This window comes from Hyperolius riggenbachi, chromosome 3 (genome assembly GCF_040937935.1).
Source record: "Hyperolius riggenbachi isolate aHypRig1 chromosome 3, aHypRig1.pri, whole genome shotgun sequence".
Classification (NCBI taxonomy): Eukaryota; Metazoa; Chordata; class Amphibia; order Anura; family Hyperoliidae; genus Hyperolius; species Hyperolius riggenbachi.
The window spans coordinates 494,485,400-494,498,098 of NC_090648.1; the positions used below are offsets into that span (position 1 = coordinate 494,485,400).

The window sequence follows — 12,699 nt, forward strand, 5'->3', positions numbered from 1 at the left end:
TGACAGAAGCAACAGGTTTTGGACTAGTCCATCTCTTCATAGGGGATTCTCAGCGATTAATTTATTTTCAAAATCACTTAGTGAATGGCAGTTGCTCTGTCCAACTGCCAAAAAACAGTGTAGCGAGCAGGGAAGCTGGCAAGAATCATTGTTTAAACACTTTTAAGGGAATATCTTTATAAAGAATCCCCTATGAAGAGATGAACTAGTCCAAAACCTGTCGCTTCTGTCAGATTTCTACTACCTACTGTAAGTGACAGCAACATAGGAGAAAAGTAATCTAATCTATGGCTCATTTTACTCTGGAAAAAAACGTACTTCTTATTTGTCTATGTTTGTATATATTTTAAATTTTACAATTTTTAGCCATAGTGCCCCTTTAACTTTAACATAACTATTGTTTAAAAAAAGGTGAGCAAGATGGAAAACAATCCAAACTGGAACTTTGTGGGCAAAATCCAACCTAACGCAATCCAGCTCAGAAATCCGGTGCTCAGATAATGCTTTGCTGGTTGCTCTTGTGGAGTCGGTGGAATGTTTCACTTGCACTTTAGAGTAGTCCTTTATTTTTATTTATTTTTTTATAATTTTATTATAATGGAAATATTTCAATTGAAATGGAAATTCACACTATATGGCCCGTCTGCAATTAACTTTTTCTCCTAGGTGATATTTTTAAACTTGTCAATAAAATGCCTTTCAAACTCCCAGCAAGCAAGAGTATAATCATAATAATTTTGATAGTACTTTTTCACTTACGTTTTTGCACTTTTTCAGTTGCAATTTTAAATAGAAGAGGAGAAAACGTGAATTGCAGATGGGCCTATATATCTTCAGTGGTGAAGTCATTGGGGAGTGGATAGAATAGAGAGAAGATAGTATCTCCGCCATGGTGATCACACACACAGCTAATAAAACAATTAATTTTACATTTGACCTGGATTTTTGTCACAGATATTGGGCTATATGCAATTCACTTTTTCTCGTAGGGGATATTTTCACACCTTAAAAATAAAATTCTTTTAAGCCACTAACAAGCAATAAAACACTCAGAATAATTTTTCACCTACTTTTGAGATATTTTTATCTGTAAAATGTCGAATGGATATTTTATGCGACCAAAGATCAAAAATTATCTCCTAGGAAAAAACGTAGGTGAAAACGTGAAATCCACATGGGTCATTATTTTTACAAGTATTTACTCATCATTTATTATATCTCATGATCAAATTATTGATTGTTTTTGGTTTGTCACTTGCAATTGTTTAGAAAAATTCCAGTGTACATTTTGATTGTATTTTATTTGATTTCATTATTTCAACATGTTCATTACAATTACCAACTTTATTTTTTAACAATAAAAAAATTAACCAAATGAACTGCATTTTTTGAAAATAAAAAATGAGCCAATTGAATTGAATTTAAACCTAAAAAAAAATAAAAAATTCAGTGTGTGATCTCCTGACCAGACAAATATCCTCGTATTCCCTATTCTGGCAACAGGAAAAGATGGAAATCCTTTCCTTTCACACACATCATAATAAAAACACTTTTTTTTCCCAGCAGAATGGGTAGAGAGCAGGCATGGGCGCAAATTCAGATTCGGGTGAGTCCGGATAGTGCTATCCGGATCTCACACAGTTATGCTGTGCGGGCTGGGCAGGGGGGTCAAGCTTACCTGTGTGACGTCTTCTTCCACGCACGTCACGTGATTACAAACACTTCCTCCTTCAACCCGGAAGGAGGAAGTGTTTGTAGTCACGTGAGCGGCAAGTGGAACGCATCGTGGAAGGCGCCGAGGGACGGACAAAGAAGACGTCACATAGGTAAGCTTGACCCCCCCGCCCTGCCCGCACAGCATTACTGGGTGAGATCCGGATAGCACTATCACCCAAATACGAATTTGCGCCCATGCCTGGTAGAGAGTATTCTCAGTGTCTTTACCACCATTGAATACGTCTCATCTGCTGTTCTATTCAAAGTACAAAATAAAAACCTAGAGTTCCACTTAAAGTGTACTGTTTACATGTTGACATTTTCCATTTTGTGAACCACACCAATATAGATTAGGATTAAACCTATTAAAGGAGGGAGAGCCATACTATCCCAGGAAAAAAAACACATATATAAGTAGATAAACACTTGTTCTACTTATATAACATGTATTGTACTGTCTATGTTTTGATTTTAGTGAATTTGGTAGTAAAATAAAGAGAAAACTGTTTCAGGCATTTTCCATCTTTATTACCTCTGACTGAAGCCAATCCTGATGTCATTTTCTCCCTTACCCTTGCTTTGTAAACACATTTGAGCACAGCATAGATCGTATTTCAGCACCTTCACACTGAACTGCCCACAGCCAGTGAGGAGCAGGTATGTGGGAGGGGAGATGACAAGCTTCCCTCTCGCCGGCAATATAGCCAGGCTGACTGAGATAAGATTAATTACAGCATAAACATTTATGATTATATTGGAATGCTTGCAATGCAGGGTTATGTTCCAGACTGCATAATAAACACAGAATTTGATTTTAGGATTGACAATCTCGCTTTAAGTTAATAGATGTCAGGTCACTCCTGGAGACACTTTGTGAAACCGTTATGAGCTTTCACTCTAAGGACTAGTACACACGGGGGGCGATCTGCACCTGCCAATTAGTTCAATCTGGTCATTCTGCCAGAAAAGCAAAATAACTGCTCACACATGTATGATGGGTTTTCTGACTGACACAAGAGAATGATGATTCCAGCTCACCCAGCTATAAAGGGGTTCCCCTGTTATTATATGGAGTACATAGTGCAAACCAACGTTTTAGGCAAAAGCCCTTTCTCAAGTGAGGCACTTCGCCTGAAATGTTGTGCCGGGTAACACTATGTATTCCATATAACAAAGGAAGAATCCTTTACAGCTGGTCGAGCTTGACTCCTTATTCTCTTGTGTCCTGTGTGCAGGGGTTGGACTACCCTGAAGGACTCAGTACCCTCACAATATATATGTATTACTAGTGTAGCCTGAAGGACCTTGTTGTCTTAGGGTCTCCTAACTCACTGTCCACAAAGATAGTTAATCAACTCTTCTGAGACACTAATTACTCCACCTGTGATTGTGTATGGTTTCCTGCAAAACATGTACTGTTGACGGGCCTTGAGGACAGGGTTGGAGAACTCTGTCCTAACTGATCCTTCCCTCCAGGCATGTTCCCTCAGGTTCTGGTGGTTGGTTTCACATGCACACAAAGTGACATTTGCTGGAGAAACATGACTACCACACATAGACCAAGAAAATAACATTCTGGCTATTCCTGTCAGTCGGCAGCAGAATTCTCTTCTCATCAGTGAATAATCCCATCATTTTGATTGGATCAGAAGTGAATTATGGTGCCTGTGTTCCACCCCTAAATAGGATGGGCCAAATCTGCAAAATATCCAGCCCAAGGCCTGTTAGTGGATAGCGATTATTGATTAATTGCAAATGCTGTTTTATTTATGTGATAATTACGGTATTAATATACCAGATAGTTGTATATAAATTGCTGGAAAATATCCTGTGTCTGCTGTAAATGTTATAGCGACAGGTCCATTAAAGCTGGCCTGCTATATACAAAACTGTCCACACCTTTAAATCCAGTCTTCTAAATTGGGGAAAAATATGATGCAGTCATTTAAAGAGGTACATATAAAAATTAATTCAATATACCAATTCCCGTATAAGCTCAATCGTCATTTCAAATAAAAAGAAATAAAAATATATTTTACTGTCTTTAAATACTTTAAATGTGGATTTCACATGATGCATCTTTCCAGTAGATTAAGGAGAGGGTTAATGTAGTGATCCAATCAGATGCTGCACAAACCAAAAAAGGGCGTGTCTCGCACCAGACGCTTGCGGGTAAGGCTGTTCTTGCTGTCCACAAATATATTTATACCCAACTTTCAGCTGCACATTTGACCTACAAAATTAACTATTTGGTGCCCCTGGGATTTTTTAGAAGCTTTTAAAGTTGATTGCAATTCTCCAATAAAAATGTAAACCTGTTGTCTTATAGTATGCTAGACTTCATTTAAATTCATGGACCCTTATGCAATTCACCTTTTTCTTCTAGGAGACAATTTTTTATCTTCACATTAAAATAATTTTCAGCATTGTGCAATTGAAAAAGTACTATAAAGTAGGGGGAAAAGTACTGTCCCAATTATCCAGAGTATTTTCTTGCTTGCTGGACGCTTAAAAGACAGTGGGCTTGATTCATTAAGCTGCACTGCTAAAGCAGCGCACCTTAATGTGAAGATAGCGGCCACTATGCATGTGTTACATAGCAGCTATATAAGAAGCATGCCTTCGAGCTTGCCTTTCTTACATAGGAGCGTGCCTTCCTTACATAGGAGCATGCCTTCCTTACATAGGAGCGTGCCTTCCTTACATAGGAGCGTGCCTTCCTTACATAAGAGCGTGCCTTCCTTACATAGGAGCGTGCCTTCCTTACATAGGCGCGTGCCTTCCTTACATAGGAGCGTGCCTTCCTTACATAGGAGCGTGCCTTCCTTACATAGGAGCATGCCTTCCTTACATAGGCGCGTGCCTTCCTTACATAGGAGCGTGCCTTCCTTACATAGGGGCGTGCCTTCCTTACGTAGGAGCGTGCCTTCCTTACGTAGGAGCGTGCCTTCCTTACATAGGGGCGTGCCTTCCTTACATAGGCACATGCCTTCCTTACATAGGAGCGTGCCTTCCTTACATAGGAGCGTGCCTTCCTATGTATAGGAAATTACTCTCCTATCTAAGCAGTGCATGCTCCTATGTAAGGAAGGCGCGCTCCAAAGGAATGCATGCTCTTTACATTGCAGCGAGCGCTGCTATGTACGGCATGCATAGTGGCAGCTGCTTAACAGTGCAGCTTAATCAAGCCCCGTAACCCACATGCAATTCACTTTTTCACCTGAGTTTTCTCCTAGGAGATAATTTTTCATCTTCTATTTTAACCCTTTTGCGTTCCACGGTTTTTACAACGCAAAGTTCCTGACATTTTTGACACTTTAGCTGTGTTGATTTGATACAGCAGTAACTTTTGAATTATCTACGCCATCTTAGTGATACATGTCTTGTTTTTTTTCAGTACAATCTAGGGTTTCTTTGGATAATATTTTTCTCCCAAAATGATTTTGTTTTATAGTCCATTTATGGGGAAAAATTAGGCGTAAATGCAGAAAACAAAAACATTTTTCATTTCCCCCCTCCCTAATTTTCTCATCACACGTACCACAGTTATAAAACATTTGCAAACAAATTATCTGGCCCTTCTCGATTAAAATGATACCCCACATGCCACATTTTACTTCTAGCTGGGCATGTGGCGGACCGTTATCCCCAATCTCTCTCTCTGGCGATCGGATGCGTTAGCTAGGGCGACAGTTCAGGGGGCATAGAGCTGTACAGATGCATCGCTAGGCAATGACAGAGCGTTACATCTGTAGAGCATTGGGGTCTGAAACTTTCGCCCTAGCGATTGCATCCGATCGCTACTGGCGGCAGTCATTAAACTTTTTTTAAACAGGCATAGGTATTGGAGGGGTTAATAATGGGTTAATAGGCTAATTTTGGGTTAAAAAGTAATGGGAAATTAAAAAAAAATACTTTTTATTTTATTGGGCCCATGTCACTTTAAAAAAATTTTCTTAACTTTTACAACTTTTTTTTTCTAACTTTATTGAATGATTGTTGCTAGCTAACAATCATTCACAGGACTATTCACGTGACCGTGCACGAGCGTGGATTCAACGTCCTAGAACACACAGGAGGACTAATTAGGACGTAGAATCTACGTCCTGGAACCTACGTCCTGGAACCTACTATTACTATTTTCTTGCTTTCTGGTGGCTCAAAACACATTTTATTGACGAGTGTAAAAATATCTCAGGAGATAAAGTTAATTGAATATTTTTTCATCTTCAATTTAAAATAATTTCCAAGCAGTTTTTAACTGAAAACATACAATAAAGTTGGTGAAAAAGTACAATGAAAGTTATCTGTAGTATTTTCTTGCTTTCTAGTGGCTTAGAAGGCATTTTATTGACAAGTTTAAAATGATCACCTAGAAGAAAACTCAGGAGAAATAAGGGCCGTAGAGTTGAAAGTTGGAAATGTTGACATTGCAGGACAATAATCTTCCAGACATTTTGGCCCATATGCAATTACTTTTTTCTCCTGAGTGTTCTACTAGTAGATAGTTTTTCATCTTTCATTTAAAATAATTTTTCAGCACTTTGCAATTGAAAAAAAGTGATAAAAAATAGGTGTAAAGGTGCAGAGCCGGGACAAGGTCCTCCAGCACCCAAGGCTGAGACACCAAAGTGCGCCCCTCCATCCCTCCCACCCCAGCCGTCACACACTGATTGCTTTTAGACTATGAAGAGCCACAGGGCCCACAACCTCCCCAATACCTTAATATCTAGTTATATGGCTTGCAGTCACTGCCATGTATCCCCTTTTCTTATTTCTTTCTGCTTCAAACACAATTAGGAGTGACAGCTGAATGAATTCTGCACCCCCTCCTACACTGCGCCCTGAGGCTGGAGCCTCTCCAGCCTATGCCTCGGCCCGGCCCTGTAAAGGTGCTATCCAACTTTTTAAAAAAGTATTTTATTGCTTGCTGGTGGTTTAAAGTGGATCCGAGATAAACTTTTACTCATTGCATAATTGTGTTCCTTTCATATAGTTTATAGGGTATTCCTCAAGCCAAATACTTTTTTTGTTTTGTTTAAATACTCTAATTCCCTATAAACTAAACAAGCCTCGCCCACAGCTTTTCAGAGAGCCTTGGCACTCAGTCTCAGGTAGCAAGGGCTTATGGGAGCTCAGTCTGGGCAGGAGGAGGAGGAGGTTACTAGCCAGAGATTTCAGAGGCAGAGGGGAGGAGAGAGGAGGAGAGGTGACTGAATTTACACACAGGCAAGCTGATAGCATCTCCAGCCCTCAGCCTGTGACAAACAGAACATGGCTGCCCTCATTGTATCACAGGAATAAATAATCATAAACTTTTCAAGCTGTTTGCAGCTAGATATGCTAAAATTTAGATAAGATATATAGACAAGTTACTTGTTATAGTTAGTTTTTCATCTCAGATCCGCTTTAAAAATGCATTTTAGTTGTGAAATATCACCTAGGTGAAAACTCAGGTGAAAAAGTTAGTTGCATATGGGGCCTTTTGAGTTAAGCGTTGAATGTAGTTATTGGCAGTGACAGGATTATTGAAAGCATCGCTTTAGACTGTCTGTGTCCCTGCTCTCTCTCCCTTCCTGTTTGGGGATTTCCTTGGATTCTCCTGCCTTTAATATGAAAACTGGTAATCCCAAGGACAGGAAATGAAGAACAGCAATAAGAAATAGCGATTCAGATTCTTCCGCACTCTACTAAAATGTGTTATTTGTTTTTGTCAGGTAGAAATTGTCACAGACGGAGGACATAAAATGACGATCCAGAATTGCTTCTGACCCCCTTGCCACTCTGTCCAAAACTACAATAACATTTTTTCAATATATTTTAATGATTCATTTTCTTACATATTTCTTTTATGTAGCTGCCCACTGGCCCATATGCAATTCACGTTTTCTCCTAGGTGATATTTTCACAACTTAACCAGTTCGGCCTATCTGGACGAGCTTCCTCGTCCAGATAGGCACTGCTGCTGCCGCCGGCTGGTGCGCGCGATCGGGCGGGCCCCCGCGCGCGCGCGCGCCGCTAGCCCCCCGATCAGTGAATGGGAATATAATTCCCATTCACCGATCTAACTTCCCCGCAGAAATACCGACGCTTTCTATCCAGAGAGTGCGGTATTTCTGCCCCCAGGAAACTTCTCCCCAGCATTTTAGTTCCTGGATGCGAGATCGTTCGCATCCAGGACTTTTTTCACTGTGGCCATCTTGTGGCCAAATAGTAAACTGCACCCACATACATTTTTAATAAAAAAAAAAAAAAATTATTTTACATTTAAAATTAGCAGTTTCCCTCCCACACCAAAAGTTACCCACATACATTTTTTTTTTATTAAAAAAAAAAAATACAATTAAAAAAAAACAAAAACAACCTAAATAGTTACCCAAGGGTCTGAACTTTTTAAATATGCATGTCAAGAGAATATGTTATTATAATATTTAAAATTATAAGCTTATAAATAGTGATGGACGCAAATTGAAAAAAATGCACCTTTATTTCTAAATGAAATATCGGCACCATAAATTGTGATAGGGACATCGTTTAAACGGTGTAATAACCGGGATAGATGGGCAAATAAAATGCATGTGTTTTAATTACGGTAGCTTATATTAATTTCAAACTATAATGGCCAAAAACTGAGAAATAATGAATTTTTTTCATTTCTTTCTAAATCTTTCTGTTAAAATGGATTTAGAAAAAAATAATTCTTAGCAAAATGTAGCACCCAAAGAAAGCCTAATTAGTGGTGGAAAAAACAAGATATAGATCATTTCATTGTGATAAGTAGCAATAAAGTTATAGGCGAATGAATAGGAGGTGAACGTTGCTCGGATGCATGAGATTTTCGGCACTGCGGTGCTGAACCGGTTATAATAAAATGCCTTTTTAAACCATCAGCAAACAATAAACTTATTTTCGCAACAACTTAGTCATAAAATGCCTTTTAAGCCGCCAGCAAAAAAGAAAACGCTCAAAATAAATTTCATAGTACTTTTTCACCAACTTTTTGGTACTTTTTTCAAATGTAAAATGCTGAAAAGTTAGTTTAAAGCGGAACTGTAGATACATTTTAAACACACTGTTTCACTTACCTGGGGCTTCTGCAAGCCCCCAGCAGCCGTCCTGTCCCGCGCTGGTCCTCTACGAGCCTCCGTTCTCCCGCCGCTGCTCCGTTCCTTGACTTCTTAGTCGAGGCCAACGCAGCCCTGACACTTGTATCTTTTCTTTGCATTCCCCGCTGCAATAGCGCTATTGCAGACTGGAACGTGAAGAAAGGATATGCGTGGTCAGAGCAGCGCAGGCGCAGTGGCCCGGCGGCGAAACCGAAAGTAGCTGGCGGCAAGAGAACGGAGGCTTGTGGAGGAGCAGCGCGGGACAGGACGCTGTTGGGGGCTTGCAGAAGCGCCAGGTAAGTGAAACAGTGTGTTTAAAATGTATCTACAGTTCCGCTTTAAAGAGAAGATGGAAGTTTACTCCTAGGAGAAAACATAGGAGAAGAAGTTAATTGCATATGAGCCACTATGTCCTAGACATAGTTAAAGTGTTTTAGTCAGGGGACCATATGACATTACCTTTTTTTCCTACATTTTCATAACTTGTCAATTAAATGCCTTTTAACCACCAGCAAAATGCAAAAAAAATATTTTAAACACAAGATGAGTATTATGTCCAAGGAGAAAACTGCAGGAGAAAAAGTTAATCGCATACGGGCCTCTTAGTAATCAGGAAAAAAGGGGCACGGACTAACTGGGAAGTGGGAACCTTGTTCTTTCAGTGTTATTTATTTGCACTTCAGAGGTAAAAGTAGATTGTGAAAGTATTCCGCTGAGTTCCCCGAGAGATTCACGTCCTTTCCGTGAGTGAGAGCATTCAGGGATCTCATGATGCCGGGGTACTGGGGTTTCCACATATTAAAGAAGCAGCTTACATCTACACTTAACCTCACAGCAGCTACAGGATCAATGGGCTAAGAAAAGCACAAGTGCTTCAAGCGTCAGGTAGCTGCAGCTAAACTCAGAACACAACATCGTCCATCCACCCACCAACCCCAGGTAACACGTTTGCTGTCTTTGCAGCAGTTCCCAGCTCCAGTTGGCAGGAGCCCGCTTCACTCGTATTGCAGCAAGCTTCCGTTTCAAGCCTCACAGGACAGGCCAACACTCAGGGTCCCAACGGCAACATCATCATCGGCCAACTCCAGTCCCGAGAAGTCCTCTTCACTCCTCTTCCATCAACTATCATCATCGAGAAGCACTGGACAGCTTAACACACAATGTTACTCTCCAACCTCCAACCAAAGCTTTACATACAGTCCGGAATCTTCTCTCTCCCGACACCACAGAAACTTCTTCAGTTTTACAGCTTCATCTTCAACACCGTCATCACCCAGCAGCAGAGACCCTCATTCTCTTTCAGCCTCATCTATATGTACCAGGCAAAAAGGTAACAGCTCCATTCTTGCTGCTGCATCATCTTCCAGATACATGCAGCATCTGCAGACTAACTACCCATTAATTGAACCAAGGCTTCGGCCAACACGGGTACCTTCAGCGAGGCCTTTCTCTTTCCCCAGTTACACAGAACATACTGTCCTCACTAAATCACTACGTAGTCCAGAGTCAAGTCAGGGAAATTTTTAACAAAAATTTCTTTGTATGAAACCAAATCACTAGTCATGAAACTAGTCATTCAGAATTCCCAACCTTAAACTACAGTGATAGAAGCTGGTAACGTAATTATCGGTGGATGTTCTGTGCAATTGACTTTCAAATTGTACATGCAGGAAACAGTGGAGGTAGTGGAGATAATGGTTTAGGAAGTAGCACAAGTTCGGGCTTTGAGCACCTTACTCCCCTGGGGTTCCAGAAGGCACATTAGACAGTGGCAAGACATGTATTTTAGTTGCGCACAAACAGAACGTGGAATACACCTGTTTTTGTTGTTTGGTTTTGCAAAGTGGCCTTGCCTTACTAACCACTAACAATGTATGCGGTGATGTTTGTTACGGTACTATAATCTTATAGCCAATGGCATGTTTGGGGGTATTTATATGAAAAATCAGTATTTTTTGCAATGTTATAAGATTATGTTATGTTTGTTTGAAGCAGTTTTAGAAGCAGATTTATTACAAAGGGACCGCACTATTCATTTAAGCCTTCTATTTCTTTTAAAGAGGACCAGAGGTAGGACTTTTTGTAAAAAAAAAAACATTCTACCTGATCCGGTGGGCTAGCCAGATCAGGTTGACTCAATGACTGCCGCTCCCCGCCGCACTTGTGGCCAATAATCCTCAAGTTTCATTTTCAGTGAACCCTGGGATCACAACGCAGCAAGCTCCACTCTATGGGCCTGATCCACAAAGCGGTGCTAACCTACTTAGCACGCCTAAAGACTTTGGGCGTGCTAACCAGGGTGCTAAGGTAGTTTAGCACCGTTTTTTGAAATGAGATCGCGCACAAAGTCCCGCACGCAAAACTTTGCGCGCACAGTGCGGTGCGCGTGAAACGTCGCATGAAAACGGCACCCCTGATGCGCCTATAAGGTCGCATTGGGTGCGACTTTAATGTTGCACTATGCGACGTTAAAGTCACATCCAATGCGACCTTATAGGCGCATCGGGTGCGCCGTTTTCTGCGCACCGCGATGCAACGCCCTTGCGTACGAGCACTGATTATCACGACCTAACTGACTTTAGGCATGATAGACGGCTTTTCACAAGCGTGCTAACAGTTAGCACTGCTTTGTGAATCAAGCCCATAGTGTGTCTAATCACAGTGCAGGGAGGCGGGGAGAGGCAGAGCTGCTCAATGAGAGCTTGGGAAGGGCAGGTAGGAACGCCCCCAGTGGACATTTTGCAGGAGTGCCTCTCCTGCAAGGGACGCCCCTTCCCCTTAAGATCTTCAACAAGCTGCATGTCGGCAGGTGGGTGTCCAGTGAGGAGCTGGGGAGGCAAAGAGCGGTGCATAGGTGACCAGGAGCCATGCCGTGGACCAGGAAACGTGCTTCCGTGTCCCATTTGACCACCCCGCGTCACCTCAGGTATACTTTAAACTGATGGTAAACTTGCATTAGAACTCAGATAAAGCTGTGGCTATGACCTACGGCTCCTTTCATGATTAAAATTATTCATACGAGTCCTCATTTTCTGATTGTTGTTATCTGCACATCTTTAACTGGTTCCGGACAGTTGAAATCTACGTCCTGCATGTGGCTGAGCGGATCTGACAGGACGTAGATTTCAACTCTCGTCGCCGTGCGGTTCCACCCAATCGTGCCTCTTGTCTCCCCGCCGCAGATCACTCGTCCTGCCATCTATATGACGGCAGAGCTGTGTGAGCTGGTCAGGAGCCGATTTCATTGGCTACTGACCCTGTCATCACTGTAAACCAATCCCATTGGCTTACATTGATTGACAGCGTCAGGAGCCAATGAAAGCGGCTCCTGAATGCCACACAGCGCTCTGCCGGCATTGGGACGGTAGAGAGAACGACCTGCGGCGGGGATAGAACGGCATGACCGGCGGGGGCGACGGATGATTTCAGCGATTCGTCGGTAAGCGCCGTTTTACAGTGCCAGCAGTCTCTGGTCCTCAGGGGGGCAGAGACTGCTGGTATAGGAGTAGTTAAATGCCTCGGTTTTTTTCCTCACAAAATTCAACCATCCCACCACAGAATATCTGCCTTTGTAAGACATTCTCAGTCACCATCTCAATAAATACATTTTCTCTTTCAGTCATTCCATGTAGATGATCACCTATGCTGTAAAATTAAAGTATCTGTTTAGATGCTTATTTATAACTCAGGTCAATAGAACAGGTCTGAAGGACTTGAATAACGTCTTTATATGCTTCGGTGACGAATTTTCATTTGTAATAATGGCTTGTACTGTTATTTGTGGCAACCGCTAAACAAAATACTATAGAGTCTCGGTTATCCAGCACCGACGACGGGAAGAGGCTGATTCCGGATAAGCATGCTTCCTGGTTGCTTG

At 41.5% G+C, this 12,699-nt stretch overlaps 1 protein-coding gene across 11 annotated transcripts in view; it reads left to right on the top strand.

Moving 5' to 3' along the window:
* The window catches only part of BICD1 (BICD cargo adaptor 1), a 323,818-nt gene that overhangs the window by 272,213 nt on the left and 38,906 nt on the right, over nt 1–12,699 (top strand). For 5 of the 11 annotated variants that reach the window (XM_068278238.1, XM_068278241.1, XM_068278240.1 and 2 more), the window contains exon 8: nt 9,786–10,152. The exons of 4 other annotated variants lie outside the window; for them this stretch is intronic. In XM_068278238.1, the coding sequence (XP_068134339.1) occupies nt 9,786–10,152 (367 nt within the window). Of the gene's footprint in view, nt 1–9,785; nt 11,117–12,699 lie in introns of those variants that run through there. 2 more of the 11 variants (XM_068278243.1, XM_068278237.1) reach the window with 2 other exon arrangements.